Source organism: Drosophila persimilis, unplaced genomic scaffold (assembly GCF_003286085.1).
Source record: "Drosophila persimilis strain 14011-0111.01,24,50 unplaced genomic scaffold, DperRS2 tig00000002-arrow-pilon, whole genome shotgun sequence".
NCBI lineage: Eukaryota > Metazoa > Arthropoda > Insecta > Diptera > Drosophilidae > Drosophila > Drosophila persimilis.
This window is the reverse complement of record NW_020825289.1, coordinates 20,067,064-20,084,564: the sequence shown is the minus strand read 5'-3', so window position 1 is coordinate 20,084,564 and position 17,501 is coordinate 20,067,064. Positions and strand designations below refer to the sequence as shown.

Below are 17,501 nucleotides of genomic sequence, written 5' to 3'. Positions count from 1 at the left end.
CTGTGCTCCCAATGGGTCAAAGCCAATAACTCGGTCAGATAATATTGCATTGCGATGCATTGATTGAAACTCAATTTGGGCTTCGAGGCCATAAATGTCGGTTTTAGTTGCACATCCCGCCTCAGAAGCTATCGGGCTGTCAATCCTGGTTAGCCGTAGGTACGAGTACACGTACACGAGTGGGTCTGCTTCAGCCAGAAAGCTGAAGATTTATTGCCTGTTGCCAAAAGCCCACAAAATTAATGTACTTCACAGTTGAGTTTAGCTGGGGTTCGACATCGACAGCGACATCGAGAGCGACCTCTGTGCGGAGAAAGAAGAGTGTAGAACGGAGAGTGTACTGTTGTCCTTAATGAAGTTGTTAATGCGAGTCTGGTGCTGTCCTGTCCCGGCTCGTTCCTTCCTGCCCCATATGTGGCATGTACTTTCCCAGCATTCCGCAAAATACACACGAAAATCTAATAAGACGCTTATGTCTGCTGTCGTTTCGGCTGCCGTTTCACACCCTTTCCGCCCCCACATTTCCCAGCATAAGCCATTAGCCAGCACCGACAGAACACACCGAGGAGTAGCTGGGACAGTCATCTTGTCTGTGCCTTAGCTTGTTTCTTTGTAATTTTATTACCCGGCTTTTTTACGGTCAGTCTCTTGACTGGAAGTGGAAGCCCCCACTAGTTCTTCATCTTTTGCCTGGCCAGCATTTATTTTTATGTCCTCCACTTGATTGGATCGTAAAGCTTAGTTTCTGGGCAATACCACTCGGATGGGACCCAATCATAATCGAGGACCGAGAAAGAGTTCAGCTTGAATCTCTCAACTGAAGTCATTAATTGTCCGTTCTGGCCAGGTCACAGAGGCCCTCTAGAACGGGAAAATTAAATTACTGTCCGGCAGAAAAAGTGTACTGAGGACTTTATGCCCCTGTCTGCAGCTCTTTGTTTCGGAAGCAGCAGCAGCAGCAGAAGAAGAGGGACACGAAACGAAAGCCAGACAAACTGCAGCAGCTCGTGCAAATAAATGAATTTTTCATTTATATATTCTGTGGAGCGAGTGTTGGCAAAGGGAGGCTGGGGTGGATCGCGGCACGCATTGAGAGCTTGCTTAATTAGATGAAGTGAAAGCGAGCGCCCCGAAACAATCGCAACTGTCATCCTGGGCCTGGGAAGTGGGTCAACGGCTGCCAAGCCAGCCCGTGGCTGTGGGCCATGTCCATGTCCTGGCATATTTTAAGAGCGACACAATACAAGGCAGGAGGGGAGAGGAGCGGCCTGCATCAGGCAATAAGTGCAGTCTAATTTGATTACATGCTCAAAATCTGAAGTCCTCCAGATAACAAAAGATGCAGCACCAGCCCCAGTTCCAGCCCCATCCCCAGCGACAGCCAGAGCTGAAAGAAGCTGAGGTACCCCGTGTGGCGCCTCATACGCGTGCACGCAGGAGGCGAAGGATGTGTGTAATTGACAGCGCAAAGCACACTTGACAGACCCTCTCTTATTCACACTAGTACACTGGCACACACACACGAGCACGCCCCCCTCCCTCCCATGTAGACATGACCCTGGAAAGTAGGCAACACTTGTCGGTGGGCGGCCTGGCACTCTCGAACCTCTGAGATTTGTGTTTACGGGTAAAATGAATATTAAGCATCCGCCTCGTATGAAAAGATTTTCGTAATTTAATTGAAACGTCGACATCGATTGCATGGGGGCATTAATTATATTACAAGGAAGGCGGATGGTGGAGGTTGGGAGGGCGGAGCATCCCAAGGCAATTTTCGATAATTGAAATTTTATGTCCACCGAGGACTTCATGAAATTGCACATAAAGCAGCACCCAGAACTGTCAATAAAACTGACATCCAGTCGGGGGCTAAGAGCATTTGTCCTGATTATTTATGTAACGGCATTCCGTTCGGGCCACCAGATTTTGTGTGCCTCCTCGGCAGGCTTTGTGTCTGCCTAAATAATGTTTAATGCACAAGCCAGATAGATACGCTCTCAAGATACATCACATATGCTCAAGTTCAAGAGCCAAGGACACGCCTGCAGGATACATTTAGCCTGGTTCATTGACTGGCAACTACAGAGGGCGGTGGCGGAGGAGGAGTGGTAGAGCGGCTGGGAAGATGAAAGACATTATGGCAGGTGAATTTATGCAGCAGTTGTTGTTCTTCTACCTCCTGTTGATATAGAAACGGGCACGTCATAAATATTTTTATGTTCCACTCCCGCTTTGCTCAGCTTTTACTGCACTTGACAGATCTCCTCCACCTGTGTTGCCTCCTGAACAAAAGCCCCTCCCCACTCCACGCGAACATATAAATCCTCGCACATACAGACGTATCTAACAAGTTTTCAAATTGCCCAAAAACAAAATAAAACCAAACCAAAGCAAAAAAAAAAAAGATATATTTTTTATTTTTATGATGCATTTAAAACTTCTTGATTTTAGCAAGGAGAGAGGGAGAGGAAGAACCACATCAGATGTAGGAATATGTAACTTATTTAATTTCCTCCGACCCGACCAATGCCACAACGCCCCAAAAAGTTCATTTAAAGTTTTGTTGCAGCCATAAATTCTAGGCCCAAACCTAAAATATAAACATCTAAAGCCGTGTGTGTGTGAGTGTGTGTGTGTGTGTGTGTAGGTATCCAACAAAAAAAGTTAGATATGGTCGTAAATCTAGCATTTGTCAGTCTCCTTCGACCAGAAGCTCTGATGGCAGCCACAGCACTGAAAGAAATGTACGAGTATGTAGACATCGGAACATAAATATGTATACAGGAGTTCATAGAAGAAATACAAGACCTAAGTCGATCTGCTTCAGCTTTATTTAATCAGCTTCTTTCACGTTGTTTTCTCCAAGTGTAGGCCGGGAAACGTGCATCTCTGCCGTCCTCTAATTGGCCTTTTTATGCACACTGGCACACTCGACATCATTTCCATTTCCAGGGCCATTTCCGTGCCAAAGCAGTTTATCACTCCAACTATGCGCATTCGGGGGGTTCCTCGAGCCTCTGCCTCCCTGCACCACCACCATCACCACTCAGATCCAGCTCCTGGTGCATTGCGATTCAATATTACGTGTAGTATTCAAGCTACAGTCTGCTTTCTGGGTCTAGCGATTGCCGCGGGGCTAACGAAGCTCTTCATGTGTCTTTTACCCCTGCTGCTACCTCTGTGTCGCACTCAAAAAGTGCGCAATCAAAAGAACATTCAGGCGTCCAGATTTCCCGCTTTTCCAACTGCAACAAAGTGCTAATCTAGAGGAGGGGAGTGCATACCACCCCATCCCATCCCATTCCATGCCTTCTTCCCCGCCTAATCGCCATGTGCGGCAGGCTTAACTTGTCAGCTTTGAGTGTCAGCGTTGAGCCTCGTTTAGCCTTTGAGTGGTGGAGACGTCGTGGGGGACAGAGGGGGCAGGGGACAGAGCCGAAGGCAAAGGAGTATGCTTCAGTGCCTCCTCCGCGTGCTTTGGTGCGTAACACGGATGACATGTTATTAGTTTCATCAGCGAAATGGTTGCGAAACTTTTTCCCCGTTGCCATTGCCATTCAATTAATTGTGACCCAAGGCGGGCATCCTGCCGTTCTGCGGATATTCCAGCAAACCGGAAAATGGTGAGTGATCCAAGGGGGTTCAGGTCAGAGGAGCCTTCGCTATGGTCTGATCCAGCTGTCCTGAGGCTTATTAGACTGGACTCAGGCGGATTAATCGTTGGTGGCTGGCTCCTTTTTGTACTCGCAGGATTTCTAATCGCGATGGCAGTTCGATTAATGTGGTAATTCATCGATTTAATTTGCAATCAAAAAAGGCAGCTTCCTTTTTCATGGCTCTCTTGGCAGTGCTTTAGGGCCTGGCTTAGGGCCTTCTGTTTTGAGTATTCATAAAACTGGGTTGACTCTTCGATAAATCGATTAATTAGAGAGCTGTCATCAAAAGGGGCTTTTTCCTCCGCTCCCTTCAAGCCGTGTGCATATAGAGATTCCTCAGGCAAGCCAAGCACAATTGAACAATAATGGAACAGCCTCATTAAATGCTCACACCAATGGCACCCACAGCAACAAAGACAAGGACAACGACAGCAAACAGGATCGTAAGTTAAAAGAAAGGTCGAACTTTGCTTTGCCCCTCTCTCCGCCTCTGCCTCTGCTTTGCTCTGCTTGGCTGTGCTTGTTTAGAGCTGCTTTCGCCTTCATTGTTCGACAATAAAAAGCTGTTGTTCATTTTTATGGAGTAACGCCTTGTGCCTCCATGTCCCTGCTGCCTGGCTCGCCAACAGCCTGGATGGAGCTAAGACGGGCCTGCCCAGACGTCGTCATTGTCCTTGCCGCCATTGTCACCAGCCATTATTGTGAGACGACACAGGAACCAGGGGGGAAACAACAAGAAGGCACTTGCCTTATAGTTATAGCCGCCACTGAAGGATGGAGTATACATGAGGCCAACACGAGGGTGAGAGTGGGGTGCGCGTGGGCGCGGCGTTGTGGCGGGGGAGTCGGTGGGGTGACGCACATAATGAGTCTGCGTGGCAAGTACAAAAGTTTATAAATATGATGGAATAATTAAAACTTGGCGCCAATTTGGGGGCGTTCCCCAAGTCAGAGGTGGCCAAAAGGCTGTTTGCTGTGGCTGCCTTGCCCTTTGGGAGGTCTTTTCAGTCAGCCACAAATTTTTTTGCCATGTTCTGCGGGTCTCCTGGTTGCGGGGTATGCGGATGGGATGTGAGATGTGAGAATTTGTATGCTTTATGTTTTGCAGATGCTTAGAAAAGTTTTTGTTTTGTTTGGCTTTGCTTTTCCTGAACTTTGTTTCGCCTACCTTTTTTCCTAACCCCATCGTTAGGCCCGCTGCCGGCCCAGCGCCCGTTTTCAACGCTTCCTTGGGTGCTTCTTCTTGCTCTGTTAATTATGCAACATTAATTAAGACCTGATGTGAGCATAGAGGCTTTAAGCAGGTCACATCGTCGCAGTGAGACGCTTTAAAGACACTCTCTACGCTCGAGCGTCAAGTGTGGGTTCCCATTTTCCGTTTCCCATTTCCCATTCCGCTCCCGCACCTCGCATTGCATCTCAACGCTTCAGGGTCCATTCAAAGCACACCAGGAGCAGGAACCATAATTATGTGCACATTTATCAAAGCCAGGCCACGTCTCCGTCTCCGAATCCGTATCCGTCTCCGAGCCAGCCACTCAGCAAAGTTTATTTGCAGCTAACAGGGACCCCGGATCCCGACTCCGACTCCGACCTCGACTCAGACAGGGACATGCGGAAATGCGCTCCGCTTGGCATTTGGTTCAATGAACCTCAGTGACAGCAGGAGCATACCCGGCTGCAATCGCCAGCAGATGAATCTGCCAGCCCACTGAAACTTTAAGTTTTCTCATCCCCTAGAACCATACATATACGAGTAGCCAAAGCCATCGCATCCTTCAGCTCCATACTCACTTTGGGCAATAAAAACGTAAAAAAGTTTAGCTCCGGCTCCCCAGCAAAGAGTTACGAGTTTGGGCAACGTGAAACATATTTTGCACTCGTCGGACTCTGTAACACATGTTGGCTCAGTTCATTTAATGGGCGCCAAGGTGAGCCCAGCTTACCCCTCCCCGCTCCACCCCATTCAGGAATGCTGGCTGGAATGGATTCCAGAATGCCAAAGGAGAGCCACAGAGCGAAGCTCTTCAATTTGTTTGAATTTGTTTCTTGAAGCGAAGTGAAAAAGTTTACAAAAATAATCTCGAGAAAGAACACGAGGTAAGCTGCCCAGAACTTGTCTCCTGGCTCGTGTTGTGCTGTCCTGTTTGTGCAGGTGTTGCTGTAAATCCTTTTCCCTTAAATGTTGTGGCTCTTTCTCGTGTGACAGGCCCAGACGTGTCATGATGAATGAGGGAGGCATATTTTCTATGTGTCTGTCATCCCTTTGGCCTTTGAATAAATGCAACCCACTGCCAGGGCTGTGCTTGGGCTTGTGTTCGGTCTGACATGGCCAAGACATGTCAATTTCCAGGCTGATGCATCCCACACGAGCAACACCCAAGGCGAAAAAAAGCAACGAAAAGGTGAATAAGGAAAATAAAAAGGCAAACGAATTGCGTTGCTGAAAAGCCAAAGATTTTCATCCAATTTGCAAAAGTGGCGCCTCGCATTCGGAATACGCATACGGATACGCATACGCAGCGTTGGCTCGTCGATGCGGCACATGAGTGCTACACTGGCAGGAATAGTTGCAACATCAATTGCTCACAGACCATATGGAGGCTTTCACCATTTCTCCCAGTGCCGGGCGAACACGGAGGATGGGGTACGTGCCTGCTGCCAAGTCAAACATTACAACATTACGCGCTTTCCAATTCACCTGTGAAAATCATTTTCTTCGTCGAATCGAAAAACAAAGTCAGAGACGGGACGGCACGGCAACGTGCGGATTTTTTTGTCGAATTTGGCTTGTCAAATGTTGAAGGAGACGTGACAAGCATTAGCTACAGCTACAGCTACAGCTACAGCTACAGCTACAACCTGTGCCACGATAATGTCGATGTCGCCGTTGACGCCTGCCTGCAGGTCCTTTAGGTCCCCGTCCACGGCTCGGCGAAAGGTGAATTCCGGGGCTCTCCTGTTCTGCCGTGTAGTTTGGCATATCATTTCGTCGCCAATTTGAAAATCGTTGATATGCATGCGAAGCAGCCGACCTCAAGAGGTGTAAACAGAGGGCAGATGTGGCCGGGGCCGGGCCGGGGCAAGAGGCGGTAACGCTGGCAGTCGGGCGGGGCGGGGCAAATCAAATTGGTTAGCGGGGAGATCTCACGTACAGCTTATGTATATATATATGTATATTCTACATCTGCTCAGGTACGAATCAGTATTCCGAACCACCGAAAGTTTGCTCCTCCACAAAGTGCTTTTTGATGTTTTCGCCCCGGCAGACTCCAGACCCCAGAGGAACCTCAACTCTTTTAGTGACTCCAACTAACGAAGTAACCATTTGACTAACTAACTAAATTGATGCTAATGAAAGTCACACAGCAATATGCAAATGGAAATTGAAATTGAATATTCGAAATTAAATGCTTTTACTGGCAGTCGATTTTGTTGAATCAGGAATTACTTCAAATAAAACTACAATTGATTCGCATTTACATTTCATTGAGTAAGTTGCACAATTGGCACTGGGACTTGCCTTGCTGGAAATGCTCTAAATAAATGGCATAACATTTTCCCTATTTCCCATTCAATCGCACATGAGAGCACTTTCCATCCTCCCCAGATAGAAGATGGCTTGAGAAATCACATAAAAATACACAAAGACAGACAGACAGACAAACTCACTTGGAATGCTCGGGGCGCTTGTTGTTGGTGGCCCCAGAGAGCAAGGACAACACCAACAACAGTGTCTTTTTATTGCCATATATTCGAACTTATGGCAGACAATGCTGACATAAGAAAACGAAGGCATTTTGTCTGTATTTTATGCTCCCAAATTGTTTCTCAAATGAACAATTTTAAAATTTCCACATTCAATAAATTTACTGCGGGATGTCTACAAATTGCCAGCGGGTGTTGCTGGGGGCTGTTGAAAATGACGAAACTTTTTGTCAATTGACTCGACTTATTATTAGCATTATCACCTATTGGGCTACACACCGGGAACGCGGAGAGGAAGAATCTACCCAAATATTAGATACTCTTGAGGAACTCGAAGCTCTTCCTTTTAGGGGACGTCAGCGTCTTATTAGCTACAAGTTGTACCTCTAAATGTATACCAATCGAACTCTATAGAGAACTGAATTTACTGAAAATCTATTTTTGATCTGCAAATGTCGTTCTCCGATCTAACTCACCCAAAAATTAGTTAGTCCTCCCAACCAGCTAGTGCATATGCCCCCTGGGGGTACGCAACAGTAAGCTGGAGAAAAATGCAAATGACTTCCAATGGCAGTGAAGCGCAAATGGCGTTGAAATTGAAAATCAAGATGACTTCGTCCAACATCAGAGGAGTCTGGGCTGGATTGGGATTGGGGGCGAGACGAGACGAGAGACGCCATGAATACAGATGCAAACACAAACACACATAAAAGAGCGACTATTCAGGTGCGTGGGGGTGCGTCTAAGACATTTCGATTACATTTTGAGTGGTTCCACTCAAGTTTCCTCTGCTTTTTCTTTAAATTGCTGCATCCGCAAACTTTGGTGCCCTCATGAAATATGTAGACCGGAAATGACTGGGATGGGACACGGGCGGTGTACACTACACGGGTAGAGGTGAATGCCGTACCACACAAAAGGTGGCGCAAATTACTGAAATATGCATGCGACTCGCCAGGCCATTATCGGGGGCTTCCTTTTCTCGGAGAAGTACCACATCCCGTTCCAGCTATGGCCATTGGAAATACGTGCCAGGAATGCCCAAAAAGATTGCCTCGACCGGACACACTGTTTGAGTATTGGCCATGGCTTTGTGAATGGCATTTGGTTCCTCTTCTTCTTGTTTGGCTTTTGTGGTTTTGAAACTGCACGCATTTGATTGCGTTATTGAAATTGACTGTGCTGGCTTCATTACTATAATGTCCTGGGCAGTATTGTCCATTCCAGGTGGGTCGGTGGATAGGTCACATTGCGGTCGCTTTGGCTGGGAGTGTACGTGGAATTCAATTATAAATGCCACAAGATTCCAGCTATGGCTTGGCTTATGAATATAAATCTGCTTACTGTGTGGGAGCCCACGCTTAATTGCCATTGGCATATGCTCAGGTGACAAGGGAGCGGGTGGCGGGCGACCCTGTTTCGTAATTATTTACTTGATGATTTTGCCTCTGGGAAAGTTAAATTGAATGAGGATTATGTGAGCTTTTTAATTAACAAAAGGCGAGTCCTTGGCTGATCCTTAAGATTTGAAATTTGAAACTGTACCTTTCTTGGCTACTGCTTAGATTTAAGGAGGTAGAGTGAGATATCGCGCCGTATCGATATTAACGACAACTAATCGATTCAGTGATAGGACAACCCCGAAAGTGCAGCCCTGGGCGGCCGTTTTTGTTTGATTGATTTTTCGAGGACGTTGAAGCAAAACATCAAATGCTAGCTCGCAATGCAAATATAAAGTTGATAGATGAAAACATTCGCCCCGTTAAATTGCGAACAAGTAGCTGATTGAGGTCTGATTAAAATTTGTCTTAGGAAACTTTAAATCACTTTCAGGAATACCACTAACACATTCATCGGCAAGGTGGCAACTCTTCACAAACATATGATTTGGCAAAACAACTTTCTTTAAACAATTTTAATTTTATTAATTTTTCGTCGCACGATGACACTCGATTTGGATGCAAATAAAAAGGATGACAAGATTTTGATAACAACCATCCAGCAGGAGTACAAAATCCTGGCTGAATAGTAAGTTCCCAATTTGTTTCCTTTACATCTCTTCTAATCATTTCCATTTCCAGCAAAATGATTGAGTCGGAGAAGTTGGGTGGAATATACACAATACCCAGCTTAGCGAACTCCTTGCGTTAGTATAACTACAAATCTTCAATATTCCCCTTATATATTTCGTTTCTTTTAGAATGGTTTGGTGTCTTCTTTGGACGCCAGGGTCTCTATTCAGAAAGCGTCTTTCGTTTCTCTCTTCTGCTGCCCGATCGTTTTCCCGATGATAAAAGTCTTCCAGTTAGTTAGCCCAGACACAGAGATAAATGGGTTTTACTGATCTATTCCTTTCAGACCGTAATTTTTCAGCAGAACATCTTGCATCCCCATGTGTGCCCCTACACCAACAGCCTGGACATCAGTCATGCCTTTCCAGAGTGGCGATGTGGCGAAGATCACCTTTGGCAGCTTTTCAAGTACATGCAAGCGATATTTTCGGATCCCATCGACAGTATTCGGGGCATTGAAATGGACAAAATAAAGAATCCAGAGGCTGCCGAGCTGCTGCTCACCAATCGGGAGGAGTTTGCCGCCCGCGTCCTTGAGAATATCAAGGAAAGCAAGGAGCATATCTATGACCCTCAACCAACGGAGGATCCGCACTATATAGTATTTGAAAAGTTTCAACCAGATGTGCATGGGCCGGTGTTGGAGCGAATCAAAGCAGGCAGGAATAATCAGACGGATTCCACTCTGCAACAGACGAATGGCGGCACTGCCACCGGGCTCTCATGGGTGAAGGAGGGCGAGTTCAAGCCATTGAGCATTGAATAAAAGTAATATGTATATTTGTATATTAGTCCTGGAACCAATAATCGTAGTTAGAATGTTGTCTCAATTATATTCCATTAAAGTTTAATGTTATACTATTTAACTACTGACATTCCTCGCTCATGGGAAAGCGTTGAGTCCCTGCAACCCAATCATTTTCCAGCTTTAGTCGTTCTCCGTGCCATTTAAAATGTGTTGGAGACGCATCTCCGGCTGGAAATTCAAAGTATTGACTGAGCTCAATGGCCAATTTAGAGCGAACCAGGCCAATGCCACCCACTTGGGGCGTTGCTGGGTGATAAACCCGTCCATTTTTGGGGTCCATGTATAATTTGTGTGGTTCATAGGGCAATGTTAGGACTTGTCCAGCATGGGCATAGCTAAGAACTTCCTCGTCGCCATCTGCCTTCTTCAATTGTTCGGTGAATACAAGCGGCGTGTCATCGCAACGTATAAAGTTGCGTTCGCGTCCGCATAGCGAGATGTACGGGAAGTCGCTGAGATAACGCTGCGTTTTGTTCAGACGGAGGCGGGAAAAGAAGAACTTGAGGAAATCCTTCTCCTTGAAGCAACTGGTGAAGTTTTTCATTCTAGCATCGTCCAAGAAGAGCTGATGTGAGTATATCATAATTAATTAAATGCCAACTAATGTTTAATGCGACTTACCATTCCTTCATGATCAATGTAGTAAAAATATTCGCGTATTTTCGGCTCTGGCGTCTGACCCTGAACATAGTGCAAATTACGGGAAGACAGTAGGTTAGGGCTGAAGTATTTCAGGTTTATTAAATGTCTAGGCTGTGTTTTAATCATATTTTCAAGAACTGTAAAATTTTAGAACGCGAAAACAGCTGATTTCATCAGCTGTTGATGTGTATGTATGGGTGTGTATTGTGCGATGGGGAAAAATGATTAATTTTACGGCTATTTTCCTTTCTTTTTGGAGCCCCCACCGGTTGCTTTTTGCATGCGCCCAACTTGCATATCCTTCAACTTAGCATCCAGTCTCTTTTTGGCATTTTTGACATCCTCCTCGTGACGCACTGTCTTCGCCGGCTTGGGGTGCAAAAACTTCTTTCGCTCGTCCCGCTTGATTTCCTCGCCACAGCCATGAACCTCGGGCAGACCGTGCTTGAAACAGAACCGCTTCTTGCAGTGCGGACAGTCCTGGCCCATTAGGCTCGTTTTGGTCTTGCAGCGCGCATAGTCGCAGAGGTTGTCCACCTCCTTAACGGCGGTTAGCACATCGTCCAGCTTCAGATCGACCACTTGGCTCGGGATGCGCTCCAGAAGCTCCAGTGTATCATTTGTACCGTAGTCGATCCGTTTGCCAGGCTTGGCGGGTGGAAACAGAGGCGCTTCGTCCGCTTTCGCCGAGGTTGAGGGGTGGTTGGGATCGGCTGCCAAGGGCAATGGTTTACAATTGAAAAACCAATGCTGTTTTAGTTTATGACTTACCAGCCATAAGGATTTATTCTATTTTTGACCAGGATTTAGCTTTAAAACATTTCGTGAAATCAGATTTGTTGTTCATTTCGTGGATCAGCTGGTCTCCAGCTGTTGTTGTATCGATAGTCGACTAAAAACATCGTTGTACTATCGATGGTTTCGTAAAGTAGTTGGCGGGTTCTTTTTTATTTTTCGTCCAACGTGCAAAGCAAAAAATTATAGGATTCTTCATTGTCAAGCAGGGGAAAGTCAGAGTCAAAGTGCAGGTGCTCAATTGGTATCATCAATCCAGTCGAACAAATCGTTAGTGAAAACATCGATAGTTGTAGTCGACAGTAGTTTTTGTTGTTGTTATTGCCGATTACACTTGTCTGGACAGCACACTCAAAATTTAATTTATTTGTTATTGCCTGCTCGCTACGTTGTTCTACAAGTTCTTCGCCATGTCTATCTACGCCAAAGTTGAAAAAGGACCCGCGATTGAGGTTTTTGCCTTGACGCAAGCATTTAAAGACGATTCCAACCAAAACAAAGTCAACCTATCAGTGGGCGGTAAGTAAATACTAATTGCTCGTGCGTATTCTGGGTCTCAGTGTTTTTAGCACTTACGTACGTGCATACTCGTGCATATGTGTGCAATCAAAGTATTGTGTAGGGTAGGGGGTCTGTGTAGCGTAGTCGCGCTTGTCCAATTTGCTATCATTTGTTAGCGGCCGCCCTGCAGCCCACCACCTCCTCCTCGCATGACGTTGGCCCCCTCTCTGCTGGAGGTCATTTGGAAGTCACTTGGCATGTGAATTGTTGTGATTCTCTATCCTTAGGGTGGGGTGGGGTGGGCTGTCATGACGCGCTTACACTGAAATTCTTCTGCCACACTATTCCTCATACATTCATGTCACATTTTTTGATTGAAACCGATTGAGAGAGTTGAGAATTGTGCTTTCTAGGATCCATCACTTTCCTTGTTTTTCTTCTCATTGACGTCAGATGGTACAGTATTTAGTTATGTACTAGTGTGCATAACCATAACGATAAGCCGCTTAGATTCGAACTTTCTTTCCATCAGCTTCGTACCACAAGCTGTAATCTCATCATCAAGGGCAAGGCCGCTGCTGATTTGGATGGATGCCATTTCACCTTTTTTTTATATTTATGGCTGTTTTTGCCTGATCCAGCAGTTCCCAATTCTTATATTTATGGATGTTGTTGCATAATTTAAATGACAATTCCCCCAGCAAATTGTTTGCTTTTTTTATTTTGTTTTGTAGAATCTTCCAAGTCAATAACCTATGGCTTATTCTCATGTTAATGAGACCTGTCCGAATCGTTGTACACATTTATGTAGCTTGGAACTACATATACTTCATCAACTTTTACAATGCTGAAAGCTAAAAACTATTAATAGATTTCTTCATTTATTGTTTGGTATTGCTGGTTTTACTGTTTTTTAATAATTATTATTGTTCTCTCTCGCTTTTTATCACGCGCTCCTAAAAAAAACAATTCCAGCCCAATTACTTAAATTGGTTTCGAATAACCGACGAGCTTGTTGTTGCATATGGTATAGAAAATGGCCTAGAAACAAGTGCTTTCACATTATCGGATTTCGTACAGCATTACCCCTTGATTACCCATACTAAGTCCGTTAAGATAAGATTTCACATAGTACGAAAGTCAGCACTTTGAACAATGGATTCTCTCAAAGACTTGAACAGGAACTCGTCTTACTGTTATTATTATTACTAATAAGTTTTTTTTATTTTCACTACAGCTTACAGGACAGATGCCGGTGTGCCTTGGGTCCTGCCTGTGGTGCGAAAAACCGAAATAGCAATCGCCAGCGATGAGTCTGTTAACCATGAATATTTGCCGGTGACTGGTGAGTAATTAAAGGGTTTAATCCCATCTAGAGAATCAATTTGAACCACAATATCTATTTTTCTCAAAGGTCTTGACCCATTCACAAGTGCGGCAACGGAATTGGTTCTGGGTGCTGACTCCATAGCCATCAAGGAGAATCGCGTAATTTAAAAAGACTAAGTTTTCGTTTGAAATTATAATTGAAATACTCTTCTTGTTCGCAGGCTTTTGGGGTGCAGACTATATCCGGAACAGGTGCTCTGCGCGTGGCTGCCGAGTTCCTCCACACCCAGTTGAACAGAAATGAAGTCTTTTACTCGAATCCCACATGGGAGAACCATCACAAGATATTTTCCGATACTGGTTTCACCTCGTTGCACTCCTACCGCTACTGGGACCAATCCAAGCGTCAGTTGGACTTCAACGGCATGCTGGCTGATCTTGACCAGGCTCCTCCCGGAGCAGTGATCATCCTGCATGCGTGCGCACACAATCCCACCGGAATTGATCCCACCCAGGAACAGTGGAAGCAAATTGCCGATCTGATGGAGCACAAGAAACTGTTCCCTCTGTTTGATTCTGCATATCAGGGCTTTGCCAGCGGTGACCCAGATCGCGATGCTTGGGCAGTGCGGTATTTCGTTTCGCGAGGCTTTGAGCTCCTAACTTGCCAATCGTTTGCAAAGAACTTTGGCCTGTATTGCGAAAGAGCTGGCAACTTGACGGTGGTGCAGCAGCACGCATCCACTAAAGCTGCAGTACACTCCCAATTGACTTTGATTATCCGCGGCATGTACTCCAACCCACCAGCCTATGGTGCTCGTATCGTGTCGGCCGTGTTGAACAACCCTGCGTTGCGTCAAGAATGGATGGACTGCATCAAGCAAATGTCAAGTCGCATCCGCGAGATGCGTTCACTGCTGCGGGACAAGCTCGTTGCACTGGGAACACCTGGCAACTGGGACCATATTGTCAATCAAATCGGCATGTTCTCGTACACGGGCCTCAATGAGAACCAAGTTCGATACCTCATCAAGGAGCACCACATCTATCTCCTAAAGACAGGTCGCATCAACATGTGTGGCCTTAACACGGGCAACATTGAATATGTGGCCAAGGCCATACATGCCGCAGTCACCGCTGGATCGAACGCTTCCTGTCCGTGTGACAACAAATTGTAATAAAATGTAACTTGGGTAATATGTAGAATGTGCACCGGATATACAATGATCCACTGAAATATGTTAACCTTCGGCATGAGAATTATTGTTGTCTGCACCATTAGCATTTAACAGCTGTCCCAACTACGAAACATTTAAACCCGGCCTTTATATACAATGTGTATACTCTTTTCCCAATTTGATTATAAAATGTACACGTTTTTGCACATTTAGACGTCCTATTGGTTAAACAATGTTTAGCATAATAACTACTATTTACTGACTTGTGTGTAGTACTTAGTTACAACGACAATAACATAACAAAAGTATTCAGAAAGCGCGTTTCATTTTAAGTGGAATCAACCAGGACACATTGAAACCAGCCATTCCTAACAAACTAACATATTCTGTTGAATTAGCGGAATTTTCAACAAAGTTAATGATTTTTGTAGGACTATACAATCACTAAAAGACGAGGCGAATGGGGCCTGAAGACTATTTACAATATATACCAATATTCATACATATCTATCCAAACATTTTTTCGGGCTTACGGAAACTCGATATTATTGATGCTAGGCTGGTTTTAATGGCTTTAATAACAATTATCAAGTTACTAGCAAGCAATATTGTCAAAAATGTATGTATATTTTGTCGCCAGGTGGCTCTGCTGCTATTTGTAGAGTGTAGATGTCATGTAGCATACAAAATAAATAAGCTGTTAAGAACTTACATTTTTCGTATATACAAAACATACAAAATTCGGAAGATTGATTTGAGATTTCTCAGATGCCCTGACATATAATAAATCACTAAGCTAACTGTCTGTCTAGTGTTTTACCCATCGTTCACGATGGCACCGAAATACCCAAAGAACTGTAGTGTGGCTTGTCGGCCAGGAAGGCCTAAAAGTATGACATAAAAGTGACATATCATGAGATAGAGGCATCCTTGCACATTAGTTCCACTTCAATACATTCAATTTACATGAACACACTAAAAAAGGTTTGCTCTCGTTGGATACCCCATAACTTATCAATCGCTCAAAAAAAGGCTCGCGTCGATTGGAGTAAGGAAATGCGTAAAAAGTTCGGCCGAGGTGCTTCAAAAGATGTTTATAAAATCGTGACAGGTGATCAATCATGGATATATGCGTATGAGCCGGAAACTAAACAGCAATCGACCGTGTGGCTGTTTCAAGATGAGCAAAATCCAACAAAAGTTGTTCGAGCACGAAGCACTTCGAAGCAAATGGTCGCCTGTTTCTTCGGGAGAATGGGTCATGTGGCCACTGTTCCGCTAGAGAAACGTAGGACTGTCAATTCTGAGTGGTACACGACCATTTGTTTGCCGGAGGTCTTCGGAGAAATTCGCAAAACCAACTTCCGAGCACGAATCATTCTCCATCATGGCAATGCGAGCTCGCACACATCTCGACAAACAGGTGAATTTTTAAGCAGTCAAAACGTCGAATTGATGACTCATCCTCCCTACAGTCCTGACTTGGCACCCAATGACTTCTTTTTATTCCCTAACATCAAAAAAAAACTGCGTGGTCAACGTTTTACGAGCGCCGAAGAAGCAGTTGAAAAGTTTAAAAACCATTTTTTGGAGGTGTCTCAAGAGGAGTGGAAAAACTGCTGTGACCAATGGTTCAAGCGAATGCAAAAGTGTATTGATCATCAGGGGGAACATTTTTGCAAAACAATAAAACCATTTTCATTTAGAAATTGTTGTTCTTATTTCCTATTCCCGAAATATAAATAGCAACCCTCGTAGCACGTGATTAGTAATTGAGTTTTTTAATGTTTGCGAGCCCGGTATCCGAGCGAGTTTCAAACCCATCCCTACTTTACCGAATATGGAAGCTGGATCCAGCACGTGCTTCGTGTCGGATACCACCACCACCCGCTCGATCGGTATAGGTAACACTAAGACCATGGCCGGGAGTTGGTCCTAAATGCATATGTAAGCTAGTTCATAATATTTCAGATTTGTATAATTAGTACTATCTTTGATTTATTTTACCGTCAATATCTAATTGGACTTTGTGCTTCATAGAAGTATGTTGTCGTTCATAGAATCTCATTTATCGCCTAGGAGGTCGATAAGTTTTTAATTAAACAATGCATGTGCTAATCCAAGAATAGGCTTACAATCCAAGGTGCAAGTCTTGGCAAATATTTTGATAATAACCTATTTACAGAATTGAAAAAAATAACTTAACCTTGGTCCAATGATACGAAATAATAATTCAATTTTAAAATATCAGTGAAAATAAGCGGCACGTGTAGCAAGACTGCGATAATTTATTGGTAGGACAAGTCTAGACAAATACATCTTACAAAAGGAATTTTTTCAAATTCTATAGTGATTACAGATCCCATTATGACTGGGAAGTGAGCCTTTTAAAGCTCTCGCCTGATGTTGATAAGATATGGTATGTCTAGTAAATAGCTGTGACTGGCACAACATATTGTTAAATTCGTTTGATAGCGAAGATTAGCTGTACTATAAATGGTTTCCATAGCTTTCAGACGGAGGCGTGGCAGTTCTTATCAACATTAATGTACGTATATAGTATATTGAGTGTCTGGCATTAGCTGTATTATAAAAGGTTTCCATAGCTTTCAGACGGAGGCGTGGCAGTTCTTATCAACATCTATGTACTACTATATAGTATAAAGAGTGTCTGGCACTTACCAACAATCCCAATATGTTTTTCGATTCCTCTCACATACAATCTACAATCTAATCTATGGGACTGTCAGCTGAAAGCAAGCCGATTTTTTATATTAGTATTACATAGAAAAATACTAAAGTAAAATATGGA

At 44.4% G+C, this 17,501-nt stretch overlaps 4 protein-coding genes across 4 annotated transcripts; 2 read left to right on the top strand and 2 right to left on the bottom strand.

Annotated features, from left to right (window-relative positions):
* The first annotated feature begins 9,289 nt into the window (after positions 1-9,289).
* Positions 9,290-10,297, top strand: LOC6600972 (protein crossbronx). Its single transcript, XM_002025974.2, has 4 exons — positions 9,290-9,392; positions 9,446-9,510; positions 9,565-9,668; positions 9,723-10,297. The coding sequence occupies exons 1-4, from the start codon at positions 9,307-9,309 to the stop codon at positions 10,200-10,202; spliced, it is 735 nt and encodes a 244-aa protein (XP_002026010.1). The 5' UTR covers positions 9,290-9,306; the 3' UTR covers positions 10,203-10,297.
* LOC6600973 (UPF0598 protein CG30010) lies at positions 10,225-11,110 on the bottom strand. The gene is made up of 2 exons (XM_002025975.2): positions 10,866-11,110; positions 10,225-10,809 (listed from the first exon to the last, which is right to left on the bottom strand). The coding sequence occupies exons 1-2, from the start codon at positions 11,010-11,012 to the stop codon at positions 10,303-10,305; spliced, it is 654 nt and encodes a 217-aa protein (XP_002026011.2). The 5' UTR covers positions 11,013-11,110; the 3' UTR covers positions 10,225-10,302.
* LOC6600974 (DNA-binding protein SMUBP-2) lies at positions 11,033-11,921 on the bottom strand. Its single transcript, XM_002025976.2, has 2 exons — positions 11,658-11,921; positions 11,033-11,599 (listed from the first exon to the last, which is right to left on the bottom strand). The coding sequence occupies exons 1-2, from the start codon at positions 11,662-11,664 to the stop codon at positions 11,124-11,126; spliced, it is 483 nt and encodes a 160-aa protein (XP_002026012.2). The 5' UTR covers positions 11,665-11,921; the 3' UTR covers positions 11,033-11,123.
* Positions 11,922-12,012: 91 nt separating this feature from the next.
* On the top strand, positions 12,013-14,839 carry LOC6600975 (probable aspartate aminotransferase, cytoplasmic). Its single transcript, XM_002025977.2, has 4 exons — positions 12,013-12,200; positions 13,420-13,527; positions 13,597-13,670; positions 13,733-14,839. The coding sequence occupies exons 1-4, from the start codon at positions 12,092-12,094 to the stop codon at positions 14,687-14,689; spliced, it is 1,248 nt and encodes a 415-aa protein (XP_002026013.1). The 5' UTR covers positions 12,013-12,091; the 3' UTR covers positions 14,690-14,839.
* Positions 14,840-17,501: the final 2,662 nt, after the last annotated feature.